The 19,181-nt window shown below is 43.2% G+C and overlaps 1 protein-coding gene across 1 annotated transcript in view; it reads left to right on the plus strand.

Moving 5' to 3' along the window:
• The window catches only part of abcc4 (ATP-binding cassette, sub-family C (CFTR/MRP), member 4), a 655,673-nt gene that overhangs the window by 480,993 nt on the left and 155,499 nt on the right, over positions 1–19,181 (plus strand). The window contains exon 23 of the mRNA XM_038817953.1: positions 7,209–7,319. Coding sequence (XP_038673881.1) covers positions 7,209–7,319 — 111 coding nt within the window. The remainder of the gene's footprint in view (positions 1–7,208; positions 7,320–19,181) is intronic.

Consider the following 19,181-nt stretch of genomic DNA (forward strand, 5'->3'; position numbering starts at 1 on the left):
CCTTATCACAAAAACCTCCATCTGCCAACAGCCCCGAGTCAAACCTCCACCCGGCCTCTGCTCTTGTCCCGTTCTGAACCGAATCTCCAGCCAGAGGGGTGCATGGTCCGAGATAACTATCCCTGCATACTCTGCCCCCTCCACCCCAAACAAAATCTCCCGACTCACAACAAAGTAGTCAATCCTCGAATACCTTATGGACGTATGAAAACTAGGAATACTCCCTTAGCCCTGGGTTCTGAAAGTGCCTTAGGTCCACCGTTCCCATCCCTCGCCATTCGTAACCTACCCATCGATCTGGGGCTCGATCTATCCACCCTCTGCTCGAGGACACAGTTAAAATCTCCTCCCGTGATAACTGGAGCGTGGCCAAATGCGGGTTCGCTGCCAGCAACCCCCTCATAAAACCCACATTATTCCAATTTGGGGCATACCCATTTACCAACACTACCCTTCCAATACCCCACTCACAATCCCATATCTCCCACCCAGATTCATCACCTCCTTCGCACTCACAAATCCCATTTTCTTGCTCATTAAAATCGCCTCACCCCTCGATTTCAAATCAAACCCCGAGTGAAAAGCCTGTCCAACCCACCCCTTCCTTAACCTAACCTGGTCCTTAACACGGAGGTGCGTCTCCTGCAGAAAGACGACACCAGCTTTCAAGCTCCTGAGACGCGCGAACACCCGTGACCTTTTAACCGGCCCATTCAGTCCCCGGACATTCCACATTACCAACCTTACCGGCTTGCAATTCCAATCCCCTCTACCGTCTGTCATCTTCCCCACTTAACTCCCGTCCCCTTAATTCCACCCTATATCTAGCCCATCACAGATGGCCCCTTTTTCCGCCCTTGACCAGATCATCTCTCACCCCCTGCTACATCACGCAAACCTCCCCCCTTTCCCCCACCACCTCACTTACGTTCACCAGCATAACCTGCTAGCGCGGCTGTTCCTGCCCAATGGCACATCCTAATGACCTCCCCCTCCCCACCCCTCCCTACTCCTCAGCTCAAAGAAGGGGGCCTCCTGCTGACCTTACCCTCCCCCACCCAAACAAGGACTTCTCCTGAACTCCAGGTAGCCTTCTCCAAAAGCAAACAAACAGATGTTAAACACAAACAGTCCCATAAAACAGGACGGGGGATGAGAACATCCACCCCCACATAAACGTTTCACCCCTACAACGCCTTACAATCTCAACATTGAACAGCAAACCACCCCCCCCCCCCCAAAAAAAGGCAAAAATCCCCCAATCCCTACACCCATTTCAAACATGCTCCCAACTATTACAAAGTGCCAGCACCCCGGTTCCCAAGCATCGTCCGCTCAGTTCTCCCCCCAGTTTATGCTCCTTAATGAAGTCTTAGGCCGCTTCTGGGGTCTCGAAATAATACTCCCGGCCTCCGAACGTCCCCCATAATTTCGCCGGTTAGAGCACCCCAAACCTGATCTGCCGCTGGTACAGCACCGCCCTGCCCGCCGCTTTGCCAACTCGGCTCCGATGTCCTGATAAATTTGAACGTTATTCCGCTGCCAGTCGCAGGTACGCTTCTCCCTGGCCCACCGTAGAATTTTCTCTTTCCCCACAAATTTATGGAGTCTCACGATCACCACCCGGAGGATAGCTAATGTGATACATTCATTCAAGAAGGGCAGCAAGGATAAACCAGGTAATTACAGGCCAGTTAATCAAATGTCAGTGGAAGGGAAATTATTGGAAAAAATTCTGAGGGGTAGGATCAATCAACACTGGGAAAGGCAGGGATTGGTCAGTGATTGTCCACATGGATTTGGCAGGGGAATGGGAACCGGATCTGTAGTCCAGCAACTAAGGTAGACGATAGTCAGGACGCCAAAGCACGTAGTGATGCAGTGGGGAAGGTAACAATGACAAAGGAGAGTACTTGCAGGCAAGGAGATGGGTTGAAGTGTGTATACTTTAATGCAAGAAGCATCAGGAATAAGGTGGGTGAACTTAAGGCATGGATCTGTACTTGGGACTACGATGTGGTGGCCATCACGGAAACTTGGATAGAAGAGGGGCAGAAATGGTTGTTGGAGGTCCCTGGTTATAGATGTTTCAACAAGATTAGGGAGGATGGTAAAAGAGGTGGGGGGGTAGGCATTGTTAATTAGAGATAGTATAACAGCTGCAGAAAGGCAGTTCGAGGGGGATCTGCCTACTGAGCTAATATGGGTTGAAGTTAGAAATAGGAAAGGAGCAGTCACCTTGTTGGGAGTTTTCTATAGGCCCCCCAATAGTAGCAGAGATGTGGAGTAACAGATTGGGAAACAGATTTTGGAAAGGTGCAGAAGTCACAGGGTAGTAGTCATGGGCGACTTCAACTTCCCAAACATTGAGTGGAAACTCTTTAGATCAAATAGTTTGGATGGGGTACTGTTTGTGCAGTGTGTCCAGGAAGCTTTTCTAACACAGTATGTAGATTGTCCGACCAGAGGGGAGGCCATATTGGATTTAGTACTTGGTAATGAACCAGGGCAGGTGATAGATTTGTTAGTGGGGGAGCATTTTGGAGGTAGTGACCACAATTCTGTGACTTTCACTTTAGTAATGGAGAGGGATAGGTTTGAGCAACAGGGCAAGGTTTATAATTGGGGGAAGGGTAAATACAATGCTGTCAGACAAGAATTGAAGTGCAGAAGTTGGGAACATAGGCTGTCAGGGAAGGACACAAGTGAAATGTGGAACGTGTTCAAGGAACAGGTACTGCGTGTCTTTGATATGTATGTCCCTGTCAGGCAGGGAAGAGATGGTCGAGTGAGGGAACCATGGTTGACAAGAGAGGTTGAATGTCTTGTTAAGAGGAAGAAGGAGACTTATGTAAGGCTGAAGAAACAAGGTTCAAACAGGGCGCTGGAGGGATACAAGATAGCCAGGAGGGAACTGAAGAAAGGGATTAGGAGAGCTAAGAGAGGGCATGAAAAATCTTTGGCGGGTAGGATCAAGGAAAACCCCAAGGACTTTTACACATATGTGAGAAATTGACTAGAGCGAGGGTAGGTCCGATTAAGGACAGTAGCGGGAGATTGTGTATTGAGTCTGAAGAGATAGGAGAGGTCTTGAACAAGTATTTTTCTTTAGTATTTACAAACGAGAGGGGCCATATTGTTGGAGAGGACAGCGTGAAGCAGACTGATAAGCTTGAGGAGATACTTGTCAGGAAGGAAGATGTGTTGCGCGTTTTGAAAAACTTGAGGATAGACAAGTCCCCCGGGCCTGACGGGATATATCCAAGGATTCTATGGGAAGCAAGAAATGAAATTGCAGAGCCGTTGGCAATGATCTTTTCGTCCTCGCTGTCAACAGGGGTGGTACCAGAGGATTGGAGAGTGGCGAATGTCGTGCCCCTGTTCAAAAAAGGGAATAGGGATAACCCTGGGAATTACAGGCCAGTTAGTCTTACTTCGGTGGTAGGCAAAGTAATGGAAAGGGTACTGAGGGATAGGATTTCTGAGCATCTGGAAAGGCATTGCTTGATTAGGGATAGTCAGCATGGATTTGTGAGGGGTAGGTCTTGCCTTACAAGTCTTATTGACTTCTTTGAGGAGGTGACCAAGCATGTGGATGAAGGTAAAGCAGTGGATGTAGTGTACATGGATTTTAGTAAGGCATTTGATAAGGTTCCCCATGGTAGGCTTATGCAGAAAGTTAGGAGGCATGGGATAGTGGGAAATTTGGCCAGTTGGATAACAAACTGGCTAACCGATAGAAGACAGAGAGTGGTGGTGGATGGCAAATATTCAGCCTGGAGCCCAGTTATCAGTGGCGTACCGCAGGGATCAGTTCTGGGTCCTCTGCTGTTTGTGATTTTCATTAACGACTTGGATGAGGGAGTTGAAGGGTGGGTCAGTAAATTTGCAGATGATACGAAGATTGGTGGAGTTGTGGATAGTGAGGAGGGCTGTTGTCGGCTTCAAAGAGACATAGATAGAATGCAGAGCTGGGCTGAGAAGTGGCAGATGGAGTTTAACCCTGACAAGTGTGAGGTTGTCCATTTTGGAAGGACAAATCTGAATGCGGAATACAGGGTTAATGGTAGGGTTCTTGGCAATGTGGAGGAGCAGAGAGATCTTGGGGTCTATGTTCATAGTTCTTTGAAAGTTGCCACTCAAGTGGATAGAGCTGTGAAGAAGGCCTATGGTGTGCTAGCGTTCATTAGCAGAGGGATTGAATTTAAGAGCCGTGAGGTGATGATGCAGCTGTACAAAACCTTGGTCAGGCCACATTTGGAGTACTGTGTGCAGTTCTGGTCACCTCATTTTAGGAAGGATGTGGAAGCTTTGGAAAAGGTGCAAAGGAGATTTACCAGGATGTTGCCTGGAATGGAGAGTAGGTCATACGAGGAAAGGTTGAGGGTGCTAGGCCTTTTCTCATTAGAACGGAGAAGGATGAGGGGCGACTTGATAGAGGTTTATAAGATGATCAGGGGAATAGATAGAGTAGACAGTCAGAGACTTTTTCCCCGGGTGGAACACACCATTACAAGGGGACATAAATTTAATATAAATGGTGGAAGATATAGAGGGGATGTCAGAGGTAGGTTCTTTACCCAGAGAGTAGTGGGGGCATGGAATGCACTGCCTGTGGTAGTAGTTGAGTCGAAAAAGTTAGGGACCTTCAAGCGGCTATTGGATAGGTACTTGGATTAGGGTAGAATAATGGAGTGTAGGTTAACTTCTTAAGGGCAGCACGGTAGCATTGTGGATAGCACAATTGCTTCACAGCTGCAGGGTCCCAAGTTCGATTTCGACTTGGGTAGTGACAGTGGTCTGTGTGGAGTCTGCACATCCTCCCCGTGACTGCGTGGGTTTCCTCCGGGTACTCCGGTTTCCTCCCACAGTCCAAAGATGTGCAGGTTGGGTGGATTGGCCATGAAAAATTGTCCAAAATTCTATGATTAACCTAGGACAAAAGTTCGGCGCAACATCGTGGGCCGAAGGGCCTGTTCTGTGCTGTATTTCTCTAAATTTGTTGGTGGACATTCCTGTCTAACTAATTTAATTGAGTTCTTTGAAAAGGTAACTAAATATATTGATGAGGGTAGCACAGTTGATGTGGTTTACATGGACCTCACATGGACCTCAGTAAGGTCTCACATGGAAGGCTTGTCCAAAAGCAAGTTGACAAATTGGTTCCAGCATTGGCTTGTTGATAGATGGTGCTGACAACAGTGGGGTACTCCACCAGTACTGCATGGAGGTCACCTGAGCTCATCTGGAACACCTGCTGCCAGTCAAGGCGAAGGTGCTGCAACCAATCGCGACTGAGCAAACTGGGGCTGTTGCATCGCGCTATAACCAATGTAAGACAGGTGGACTGCTGACCAGAGACCACTGGGGTCATGGTTCAGCTGTGACCAGCGGCTCCCCGGTGTATTTGGCCAACCGACCCTCAGTGTCTTGTAGCAACAGGAGCTTGGAGTTTCTCGGAAGTGCCGAAATGTTATACTTTTGGTTGATATGTTCAAGGCCTGGCTACTCAGCTTCATGGTTTGCAGCCTTTTGGAGTTCATATTTCATGTCAATTACCTTTTATAATTCCACTTTATTTCAGAGAGGCAAGTCTTAACTGTTTCATGTGCAAAAGCTGTAGTGTTGAACTATTGCTTAACAAAATTTGTTATCCAAATGTATTTCATAGTTTTGTATGATAGTATTTGTGTTTTATGTGAATGCATGTGTGCCTGAGTATGTAAATACTTTTGCAATGTTTGAAGCAATCACATTGGTGTTCATTTAGATGTTGTTTGGTTTGCTGAACAATATAAACCAACATTGAGAAGAAACAGAAACATTGTTTGTGTTCACTCTGCTAAACTAAATAAAAAGTAAAAAAATGCATCAGTGTATCTTAAATTTCTGATATTGGGTTTGGCTGATTATCCACCCTTTTATTGTGTTGCTGTCACCCTTTCTTGTCTCTGATTTCAATCTTTCTTTTCTGTAGTGGAGATGGTTACCTTCTAAGATTATAATTGCTGCCATCTTAACTTAACTGTCTTAACTTGTATTGAAAGAAAACGGTTGAGCTTTCTAATTACATAGCTGCTGTGTAGAACTGTCGAGATGTCCACATCTTTGTATGTATGTGGGTGATTAATTTGCTGGCAAAACTTGCTTGCATTAAGAAATTAACGTCTGGTTGCCAGTTTCACTCCTCCCGAGAAATTGATTGGCTGTGGTGAAATGGTGAAACACATTTTCATTCAGCTATTCATACTATAATTTAGTGTACACCTGTACTTTAGTGTTCAATTGTGTACTTGTTTGACATCAAATTTAAGATTTTGCCTTCCTCACCTCAATTTAAGTGTATTTAAAACATATTTACCAGTGAATGCAGTTTTGGGCATGGAAGTGAAGAAATATTTTTTCTCCAAAAATATACTTTGTTTAATAACATTTGTAGAAGTACATTTCAAAACAATTCACATTGAATATTACAGAAAATGTAATAGAAGTTAACTTTTCTCCATACAGCATATTCCACTCTGAGGTGGAAGCCTAGCAATAATATTAATTCAGTATTCTGTTTGCCCCTCTCTCGCTGACTGTGAAAATTATGGGAAATGTGGTAAATTTGCTATTAGTTTGTGGTAGCCACATGCTGGTCTGTAGAAAAACTTTTTGCAAACCCATTTGCGTAGAAGCTGTGCATTTCTCGTGGTGAAATAATTCCCTTGCTACATTGCTCACCCTGTGGTGGGTTGCAGGGATATGTTTGTTTGAAATTTAGATCTATCGAGTAGCAACACAGCCCTGCTCAGCTGTCAAGTTGTGAATCTTATGGATTGAGAGTATGATGGAGTGTGACTAAGAGTGCCAGCAGTTACCTTAGTGGGAAAATACTCACTCCTTGTTGCAGCCTGCTGTGCATTTCAGTTGGGGAGACATATGCTACTTCTATTCCTTTATTGGAAAACATTTCTGGTGCTGAAAGTGTAATGGCTGGGTGGCTAGTGATAGCTGATAATATCAAACAGAGACAGCAAAAGCATTGAGCTCTTTTTACAGAATTAAAACTTTTAATAACATTGGAAATGTTTACAACTTCAATTATCTTAAATAAATCCTAGCCCAAATTTATTTTTTTGAGCCTAATGGTGTATTCTGAACTGTCATGACAAAGTTGTAAAGTGTGATTTTCTTCAGTTTTGTTTCTTCTTTTCTTTCTGTAGAGACATGGTTTCTTTTTCTATCCACTTCACGGTGGCTTGCTGTTCGTTTGGATGCCCTGTGTGCAATTTTTGTTAGCTCTGTTGCTTTTGGATCTATTATAATTGCAAACCGTAAGTAGGAATTTCAGCTTTTTCTTTACAATGTATTGAAATTTATGGATATAATTATAAGTGCACAGTTTTGCTATTTAATTGAAATTCTTCAGGAAAACTGACTATTAAACTAACTTTCCATTGTTAAAATTCTTTATTTCTTTCTTTTCTTTATACTCCATTCGTTTTGCATTACTTAAGGAAGGGTAGCAGGTAAGTTTACATTCAATATAGAAATACATGGAGTGCTCAAGTATTCTTCTGGTTGATATGACCACTAACTGTGAACTTCAGTGCTTTTAACTTACAAGCTTTGAACAAGATCTTGATTTCATGCTGTGGTACCCACAGATTAGACCAGGCGTAGTATTGTGTTTATTTACACAGAGCAGTGCTTTTTTTTAAACATAGTAAAGGGCCATGGTCGAGACTGCAGAACATCGAGGCTGAAAAGGATGACAGAGAAGACAAGATAATTCTGTATATAATGGATTGATGACACAAGCTTACTGTGCGATTTTCACATAATACGTTAAAAATGTGAAGTTTTGCTCAGGGCTCACAGCAAGGTATTCATGCATCCTACCTTGCACAAACAAAAAAATAATCCAAGTTATAAAATCCAAGAAAGGAGAGAAGTGGATTTTATTTTGGACTTCCTACCCAGTCAGTATTGAGGACTAGAACTCATATTTATATTGAAATTGAACTCGACAATCACATCCAACTGGGCAAATTGTTCGAACTCTCTTTAAACTACATTCAGTTACATAGTGCGTTTTCATTTAATGTAGTTTTAATTTGCATGTTGGTTTTGCATGCATACAAAGCATGTGCCCAAATGTGCAGACTTCTTTAAAACAAATCCAAGGAATTGGAAATGTGGGCTGGAAAAAGGGAGGGGATATGGTGATAGTATGATTAAAGAGTATTCAGAGCTTGTGTAGGTAGGTGGGAGTCAGACATGGCACTGCACTTTCCTGAGCCTTCATTTGATGGCTTGCATCTTGAGTTGACCAAACTAACAAAGCAGAGCTTTCTTCTTTCAGCAATCAAGAGCTAACTAGACTCGGCATGTTTCTACTAGAACCTGTAACATGAAAGATGTGTTCATTGGTGCAATAACCATGACTGCAACCCACTAATTTGTGACATTCTAACTTACTGAAAATCATGCTTTCCTCATACTTTATAATCAAGACCTCAGTTTGTTTAGGGGTTTCCAATGGGAAGTTAAATAGAACACAGTCATATTAAATTTTATATGTTTGGAAAGCCATCATATTCATTTAGCAGTTAATGTCTGCCTTGATTTGATTTGATTCATCATCATGTGTACCAAGGTACAGTGAAAAGTATTGCTCTGCATACAGTCCAGACAGATCGTTCCATACATGAAAAATCATAGAACATACATAAATACATAATGCAAATACATAGACACAGGCATCAGGTGAAGCATATGGAATGTAGTACTAAGTAGAGAAGATGTTTGAAGAGATCAGTTCAGTCCATAAGTCATTCAGAAGTCTGGTAACAGTGGGGAGGAAGCTGTTTTTGAACCTGTTAGTGCATGTTCTCAGACTTTTATATCTCCTGCCCTGTGGAAAACGTTGGAAGAGAGAATCACCCAGGTGGAAGGGGTCTTTGATTATGCTGCCCACTTTCCCAAGGCATCAGGAGGTGTAGATAGAGTAAATGGATGGGAGACTGTTTTGTGTGATGGACTGGGCTGTGTTCATGACTCTTTGTAGTTTCTTACGGCCTTGAGCTGAGCAGTTGCCATACCAGGCTGTGATACAGCCAGATTTGATGCTTTCTATATCAGTCTTAAATGGGAGCACTCAGGCAGCACTGTGGCGCAGTGGGTTAGCCCTGCTGCCTCACGGCGCCGAGGTCCCAGGTTCGATCCCGGCTCTGGGTCACTGTCTGTGTGGAGTTTGCACATTCTCCCTGTGTTTGTGTGGGTTTCGCCCCCACAACCCAAAGATGTGCAGGCTAGGTGGATTGGCCATGCTAAATTGCCCCTTAATTGGAAAAAATGAATTGGGCACTCTAAATTTTTTTTTTTTTTAAATGGGAGCACTCTAATTTTGAAACTGTGTCTCTTGATTTTAGATTACTCCACCAGGGTAGATCCTCTCGGCATCTACCATGTCAAGTCCCCATAGATCTTTAATAAAAGCAAAATATGGCAGATGCTGGAATCTGAAACATAAACAGAGAAAGCTGGAAACAGTCAGCAGGACTGGCAGCATACATAGGGAGAGATAACACAGTTAATGTTTAAAGTCCGTATAACTCTTCTTCAGAGCTGAAGAGAAGGAGAAATGCATTGGATGATGTACTGTATAAGAGGGGGTGGAATAGCTGGAACTGAGTACAAGGTCAGTGATTAGTGGGAACTGGGAGAAATTACAACAAAGATGTAGCAAAACTTAATGCGTGACAAATGGCCCCTTCGGGGAGGGGAAGGGAGGGTTTTTTCAGAAGAAAAAAATTGCTTAGGATATTTAAAAAGGTTACAGTGGAGGAAAAAGGTCACAAAATAAAGTTGTTGAAGTACCATGCCTAATTGGAAGTCTACTGTATTCGGTGACTAATCGCAGACTGGGTGACCGCTTTGCAGAACACCTTCACTCAGCCTGCCGACCTGATCCCAACCTTCCTGGTGCTTACTATTTCAACTCAGCATTTTGCTGTCATGCTCACATACTCGTCCTTGGCCGACTGCATTGCCCCAGTGAAACCCAACACAAACGGATGTTATGAAAGAGTTAATGTTGCCTAGTACTTCAGTTGGAATTGGGGTTTTAATTGTTCAATTGACTGACCAAATATGAAGAGCAAACTGTAGTATTATTGGAGAAGTGATTGCTGAACATAACAAGTTGAAGAAGTCAAGACCTGCTTTCCAGTTATTATAGAGTTACCATCAGAGCTTAACAATGGCAGGAGCAGCACCTCATCTTTGATTATTTCTAAGACAGAAAAGCAAAGTCACAGACTCTCCCAGTTCCTTCTCACACACTCAAGAGTTAACTGATAACTTAACCCTTCCCCAAATGCAGACAAATTTGCTTAATTATGAATTTAAAACCTGCATTTCATTGCAAAACAAATTAAACATTAACAGATTCCTTTTTTTAAGGCAAGAGAAGACAAGTACATTTCCTTTTCAGAAAAATAAATCAAAAATTTCAAAAATAAAGCCAGATTTTGAGTCATCCTTTTTTAAATACCCCACAATTTTTCACTCCAAGCATGCCTTTTGGTGAAGTCTGGTGGCTTTTCTCAACCCATTGAAACATAGCGAGCTGCTTTCTCTCCACCATTTGTTTTAGACTTCCAATATCAACTCATAATCTTTATTCACTCAAACTCTTTGTGGAGTGTACATTATCCTGAAGGAATCAATTGTCAATATAACATTCTACTGGGACATTTTCTTCATAATTTCCCCCATTTAGTAATTCCCTAACTTTTTAAATAAAAAATTGCCATTTCAAACACTTCTACTAATGTGAAAGTCTCTGCAGCCAGGGTGCTTTTTACAACTCTCCTTATTTTCATGGCTTCCCAAGCCAAAGGACAACACCTTTTTTCACCCACAAGAAATAATATAAAACCCGCTGTAATTGAAAACCAATCAACAAGGTTTTCATGAGAGTCATCACTGAATACATTTAATTTTTTATTCAGTTTTTGTGGCACTGGATGTGCAAAATGTCTATTGCAAATTGCAACTTCCAAATAATCTTTTTGTCCACCAAACCTTTATCCTGAAGCTAACAAGACTGCTTGAACACTTTGAAGAGAAATATCTGGCTCCCTTAATGGCAGGCAGTAATGGTTAAGTAAAATGTAGATCCACAGTTTTACCAAATGCAGTCGCCCTGTCATTCTCCACGTCTAGCTTAGACTGCGCTTTTTTCATCGAGGATCTGCTTAACAATAGAGGAATCTTGCTAGAGTCCACTTCAGTACTGATGAAGAGACTGATCTCGGCTATCCTGCAAGAGAGGACTATTTTGGAAAAAGTTAGCATGTTATCATCGGAAGTCCTTAATTCCATTTTGTACAGTAGAACTTTAATTTTCCTAGAACTAAACATTACCTCTAAAATAATAGCATGAACCATGAGCTAGATATTCATCAGAAATGCCTTTCCTACCTTTGTGACATCCACGGTCAACGCAGTGGTTAGCACTGTTGTTTCACAGTACCACGGACCCAGCTTCAGTTCCCGGCTTGGGCCACTGTCTGGAGACTGTATGTTCTCCCCATGTCTTTGCGGGTTTCGTCCGGGCGCTCCGGTTTCCTCCCATAAGTCCCGAAAGACGTGCTTGTTCAGTGAATTGGACATTCTGAATTCTCCCTCAGGTGCCAAACAGGCATCGGAGTGTATTGACTGGAGGATTTTCACAGTAACCTCATTGCAGTGTTAATGTAAGCCTACATGTGACACTAATAAAGGCTATTATTATTAACCTTCCGCCATTTTGCCCCACCAAAGGGCACTAGGTAGTAGTTAAACCAGTCCACCTTGTGGAAGTCCCACCGCTATCTAAAACTACACAGTTGAATGAATCAGCCATCAAAATATCATCACCAGATTCACATTCCCAGGAGACAACACATTTCCTTCATGGTAGTCTCCATCACCAATTTCAGCCTCTGAATTATCTGCTTCATGCTTTATTTTACATGCACGATTCATTCACTGTGAGCTATTCATTGTGTAATGATACATAGTATAACACTGATTAACCATTCTTTGTGCATTTCTCGGGCTCCATTGCCTGTGATTGATATCTAAGACAGCTTTTTGTCCAACTTCAAACTCTAAAAGTACAACCATCTTCTGATGGTCTATCACAAACCCTGTCTTTGTACTGAAATTTCCCTTTAATATTTTGTTGATATTGAAATGTGGCCACGGTTGAATCCTTCATCCTTTGCTTTACTGCCGAGTTGCCTGTATTTGAGGGAAAGTAGCTGGAAATTACTCTTTTCCCAAAAAGATATTTAGGGAAACAGCCATTTGGTCGAGGAGAGTCTTTCCCATGAAATTGAACTCCCATCAATACTAAAAGTCTATCAACATGAGAAACGCGTGCACAATTAAGTAATTTAAATGCCAATACAGACTCCTGGATTTCAAGGTTAAACCTTTTCAGTCCCTTATACCACTTATTAAAGCCCTGGACTGATCATCAGTTTTTCTAATCTATCAAAGATTGACCATGCTTCATATAGAACATAGAACACACAGTGCAGAAGGAGGCCATTCGGCCCGTCGAGTCTGCACCGACCCACTTCAGCCCTCACTTTCACTGAAGGGATGATTACCTCGTTCATATAAGAACTAGGAGCAGGAGTAGGCCATCTGGCCCCTCGAGCCTGCTCCGCCATTCAATTAGATCATGGCTGATCTTTTGTGGACTCAGCTCCACTTTCCGGCCCGAACACCATAACCCTTAATCCCTTTATTCTTCAAAAAACTATCTATTTTTACCTTAAAAACATGTAATGAAGGAGCCTCAACTGCTTCACTGGGCAAGGAATTCCATAGATTCACAACCCTTTGGGTGAAGAAGTTCCTCCTAAACTCAGTTCTAAATCTACTTCCCCTTATTTTGAGGCTATGCCCCCTAGTTCTGCTGTCACCCGCCAGTGGAAACAACCTGCCCGCATCTATCCTATCTATTCCCTTCATAATTTTAAATGTTTCTATAAGATCCCCCCTCATCCTTCTAAATTCCAACGAGTACAGTCCCAGTCTACTCAACATCTCCTCATAATCCAACCCCTTCAGCTCTGGGATTAACCTAGTGAATCTCCTCTGCACACCCTCCAGCGCCAGTACGTCCTTTCTCAAGTAAGGAGACCAAAACTGAACACAATACTCCAGGTGTGGCCGCACTAACACCTTATACAATTGAAACATAACCTCCCTAGTCTTAAACTCCATCCCTCTAGCAATGAAGGACAAAATTCCATTTGCCTTCTTAATCACCTGTTGCACTTGTAAACCAACCTTCTGTGACTCATGCACTAGCACACCCAAGTCTCTCTGAACAGCGGCATGCTTTAATATTTTATCGTTTAAATAATAATCCCGTTTGCTGTTATTCCTACCAAAATGGATAACCTCACATTTGTCAACATTGTATTCCATCTGCCAGACCCGAGCCCATTCACTTAACTTATCCAAATCCCTCTGCAGACTTCCAGTATCCTCTGCACTTTTCGCTTTACCACTCATCTTAGTGTCATCTGCAAACTTGGACACATTGCCCTTGGTCCCCAACTCCAAATCATCAATGTAAATTGTGAACAATTGTGGGCCCAACACGGATCCCTGAGGGACACCACTAGCTACTGATTGCCAACCAGAGAAACACCCATTTATCCCAACTCTTTGCTTTCTATTAATTAACCAATCCTCTATCCATGCTACTACTTTACCCTTAATGCCATGCATCTTTATCTTATGCAGCAACCTTTTGTGTGGCACCTTGTCAAAGGCTTTCTGGAAATCCAGATATACCACATCCATCGGCTCCCCGTTATCTACTGCACTGGTAATGTCCTCAAAAAATTCCACTAAATTAGTTAGGCATGACCTGCCTTTTACGAACCCATGCTGCGTCTGCCCAATGGGACAATTTCTATCCAGATGCCTCGCAATTTCTTCCTTGATGATAGATTCCAGCATCTTCCCTATTACCGAAGTTAAACTCACTGGCCTATAATTTCCTGCTTTCTGCAGGAAAGGTGGGGAGGGAAGGTGGCCAGAATTTAAAAGGTGCTACTGCAGAGTGGAAAGCAGGCAGGGGGTTTGGGTCTTCCGAACCTGATGTATTATTACTGGGCGGCGAATGTGGAGAAGACATGGAGCTGGGTCAGGGGTTGACTCCCAATGGGTCAGAATGGAGGAGAGTTTGAGTAGGCGGTCGGGATTGAAGGCCCTGGCGACAGCGCCGCTCCCGCCGGCTCCGGGGGATACTCGGAGTCTGGTAGTAATAGTTTTGTTGAGAATTTGGAGGCAGCTTCAACAGCACTTCGGGTTGGGGGTGTAGTGATCTCCATATGTGCATGTACACAAGGGGTTAATGTGTAATCAGTAGCACCACATGATCACCAGAGGGCCAGACCAACAGGGGTATAAAAGGCAATCACATTGGGTCTCTGGCTCTGTCTTGGGTGCACTGTGACCAGGGCAATAGCAGTCTAGTTCAGATGGCTAGTGGAGTTGCGTTTTATTACCATAGTTAGATCTTGTTTACCTTATCACTGGTGTTAAAGTAAAGAACTCATACAATTATTGTTATCGTTACTCAATAAACCTTTTGTTACTACTGGACGAGTTTGAGTCTTCTTCATCGAGATTCAGCTGAAGAAGGAGCCGTGCTCCGAAAGCTCGTGTTTGAAACAAACCTGTTGGACTTTAACCTGGTGTTGTAAGACTTCTTACTGTGCTCACCCCAGTCCAACGCCGGCATCTCCACATCATCGAGATTCAGAAGACCTCAACACTAACCAAGGTTTGAGTAGCACATGTTACCTACCACACAGGTAACAAAACAGGGGGCAAGGTCAAGGGAAATGCCAATTCGTCGGAACCATAGATTTGAACCAGGGAAGGGGGATTGAAATTTTCGGAGATGGGACGAGAAAGGAATTAGGACACTAAAAGATTTGTTTCTTGGGGGTCGATTTGCGGGATTGAAGGAGCTGGGAGCGAAGTATGGGCTGGAGCAGGGGCAAATATTTAGAAACACGCAGGTTCGAGACTTTGCCAGAAAGGAGGCACAGAGCTTCCCAGTAGAGCTGGCTTCCACATTGCTGGAGGAGATGCTGACGACAGGGGGACTGGAGAAGGGGGTAATATCGGCGGTTTACGGGGCTATTTTGGAGGAAGAGAAGGCGCCGCAAGAAGGGATCAAAGCAAAGTGGGAGGATGAGTTGGAAGACGGTATGGAGGAGGGGTTCCGGTGTGAGGTGCTCCGGAGGGTGAAGCCTCCACCTCGTGTGCGAGGTTGGGGCTTATACAGCTGAAGGTGGTTTATAGAGTGCACCTTACAAGGGTAAGGTGGCTCTTTGAGGGGGTAGAAGATGCGTGTGAACGTTGCAGGGCGAGCGACACAAACCACGTTGATATGTTTTGGTCCTGTCCAAAGCTGGAGGATTACTGGAAGGAGGTTTTTAGGGTAATCTCTAAAGTGGTGCATGTGAAACTGGACCCGGGCCCTCAGGAGGCCATATTCAGGGTGTCGGACCAGCCAGGATTGGAAACAGGCACGGAGGCAGATGTTGTAGCCTTCGCCTCGTTGATCGCCCGAAGGAGGATCCTGTTAGGGTGGAGATCAACCTCTCCACCCTGTGCCCTGGCGTGGCGGGGGGACCTGCTGGAATTCTTGATGCTTAAAAAGGTCAAATTTGAACTGAGGGGAAGGATGGAAGGGTTCTACACTTCATGGGCGTTATTGATTATGCACTTTCGAGAATTGGATCACATTGAACGTTGGGGGGGGCTGGGAAGGTTGGGAGTAGGGGACTCTATGTGTTAATGGTGACTATGGGTGAATCCTGATTCCTTGTTGTCATTTGTTTATGTTAACATGCGGGCTAATGTCTGGGAGGATGGGATCATTGTTATTGATATGGGGATTGGCATTACATTCGTTCCTGATTATTGTTCACTGTTGGGTGTAAATTTGGGAGAAAATGTGAAAAAGGAGGAGAATAAAAAATATATATATATATTTTAAATATCAGTAGATCGCCAAAGCCTGATATTTTGCAACGTCCTTCTGTAACTGAGTTTGTCAGCAAAGTATGTTTTTCTTTCCCTTGAGGAATGAGACAAAATCTTTTTCAGCAATCGATCACGAAAGTTTAATGTTCGTCCTCTGCCACTGTGATGATTCCAATAGTTCTATATTGAGGAAGAATGAGTCTGAAGCCAGCTTGTGCGTTAAAGCAGATTTATTTCCAAGACAGGAAAGTAAAGCCACAGACTCGCCGAATTCCTTCTCCTCAGACATTCAGTGAACTTTTTTTTTCCTCTTGCAATGATTGCCTAATCCTTCCCTTATTATGGACAGATGTGCTTAAATACCAATTTAAAACATGCATTTTGTTGCAAAACAAATTCAACAGTAACTTAAGGGATCAATGGTCACTTTAGTTACTCTTTTCCTTTTTAAGTATTTGTCGTAATTCTCACTATCTGTTTTAATATTTCTACTTGGCTTTCTTTCATACTCTAATTTATCCCTTTTTTTTAGTAATTCTTTGCTAATTTCAAAGATGTGTCCAATTTTCTGACCTACCAATAATCTTTTTAGCATTGTCCACTTTTAGTTTCAATTTGACATCCTTTGTTAGGTGTTCTTTCTTCATTTAATACACTTGCTGAGTGTCATAACATGTCTCCTTACGTGCTTCTCTACCTTTGTCTTACCTATTTTCCCAGTCCACTTTCACTAACTCTGTCTTCATACCCTTGTAATTGCCTTTATTTAAATTTAAGGTACTAGTCTTGACCCACAATTCTCACACTCAAGCTGAATGTGAAATTCTAGCATGTTATGACTACTGTTGCTTGAAAGCTCCTTTCTTACGAGTGCAGCAATTAATCCTGACACATTGCACATTACCAGGTGCAATATAGCCTGTTCCTTGGTTGGCACTAGAAAATACTACTCTCAAAAAATGTCCCAAATAAACTCATCTTCCAGAGTATTTCTGCCAATGTGATTTCCATATCTATATGAAGAGTAAAATCACCCATGATTATTGCAGCACCTTTCTTCCAATCCCCCATTATTCTTTAGTTACAGTTCGGGAGCCTGCAAGCAAATATACAAGTGAGTTCTCACCTTTGTGTGTCTTATATTTACCCAAACTGATTCTACATCTTGATCTGCTAAAATTAAGTAATCTATCATTATTGTATTAATATTATCCTTAATTAACAAAGCTACCCCACACCTTTTCCTAGTTTGTCATCCTTCCAGAATGTCAATTATCCGTGAATATTTAGGTCCCAGCCTTGGTCACCTTGTAGCTACTTCTCTGAAATGACTATCAGGTCATATGTATTTATTTTTATTTATGCTTTCAATTCATCTGTTTTGTTGCGAATGCTGCATGCCATTAGAAAGAGAGCCTTTAATTCTGTCTTTTTACCATTGCAGACTGTTCAGATGTTTATAATAGATAGATAGAGAAATACAGCACAGAACAGGCCCTTCGGCCCATGATGTGCCGAACGTTTGTCCTAGGTTAATCATAGAATTTTGGACACTAAAGGCAATTTTTCATGGCCAATCCACCCAACCTGCACATCTTTGGACTGTGGGAGGAAACCGGAGTACCCGGAGGAAACCCACGCACACACGAGGAGGATGTGCAGACTCCACACAGACAGTGACCCAAGTCGAAATCAAACTTAGGACCCTGGAGCTGTGAACATAGAACATAGAACGATACATCGCAGTACAGGGCCTTCGGCCCACGATGTTGCACCAACATGGGAAGTCAAAAACTAAAGGCCATCTAACCTACACTATGCCATTATCATCCATATGCTTATCCAATAAACTTTTAAATGCCCTCAATGTTGCGAGTTCACTACTGTTGCAGGTAGGGCATTCCACGGCCTCACCACTCTTTGCGTAAAAAACCTACCTCTGACGTCTGTCCTATATCTATTACCCCTCAATTTAAGGCTATGTCCCCTCGTGCTAGCCACCTTCATCCTCGGGAGAAGGCTCTCGCTGTCCACCCTATCTAACCCTCTGATCATTTTGTATGCCTCTATTAAGTCACCTCTTAACCTTCGTCTCTCTAATGAAAACAACCTCAAGTCCATCAGCCTTTCCTCATAAGATTTTCCCTCCATACCAGGCAACATCCTGGTAAATCTCCCCTGCACCCGTTCCAAAGCTTCCACGTCCTTCCTATAATGAGGTGACCAGAACTGTACGCAATACTCCAAATGCGGCCGTATCAGAGTTTTGTACAGCTGCAACATGACCTCATGGCTCCGGAACTCAATCCCTCTACCAATAAAGGCCAACACACCATAGGCCTTCTTCACAACCCTATCAACCTGGGTGGCAACTTTCAGGGATCTATGTACATGGACACCGAGATCCCTCTGCTCATCCACACTGCTAAGAATTTTACCATTAGCCAAATATTCTGCATTCCTGTTATTCTTTCCAAAGTGAATCACCTCACACTTCTCTACATTAAACTCCATTTGCCACCTTTCACCCCAGCTCTGCAGCTTATCTATGTCCCTCTGTAACCTGCAACATCCTTCCACACTGTCTACAACTTCACCGACTTTAGTGTCATCTGCAAATTTACTCACCCAACCTTCTGTGCCCTCCTCTAGGTCATTTATAAAAATGACAAACAGCAACGGCCCCAGAACAGATCCTTGTGGTTCGCCACTCGTAACTGAACTCCATTCTGAACATTTGCCATCAACCACCACCCTCTGACTTCTTTCAACTAGCCAATTTCTGATCCACATCTCTAAATCACCCTCAATCCCCAGCCTCCAAATTTTCTGCAATAGACGACCGTGGGGAACCTTATCAAACGCTTTACTGAAATCCATATACACCACATCAACTGCTCTACCCTCATCTACCTGTTCAGTCACCTTCTCAAAGAACTCGATAAGGTTTGTGAGGCATGACTTACCCTTCACAAAACCATGCTGACTATCCCTAATCATATTATTCCTATCTAGATGATTATAAATCGTATCTCTTATAATCCTCTCCAAGACTTTACCCACAACAGACGTGAGGCTCACCGGCCTATAGTTACCGGGGTTATCTCGACTCCCCT

This window comes from Scyliorhinus canicula, chromosome 14, assembly GCF_902713615.1.
Source record: "Scyliorhinus canicula chromosome 14, sScyCan1.1, whole genome shotgun sequence".
Lineage (NCBI taxonomy): Eukaryota > Metazoa > Chordata > Chondrichthyes > Carcharhiniformes > Scyliorhinidae > Scyliorhinus > Scyliorhinus canicula.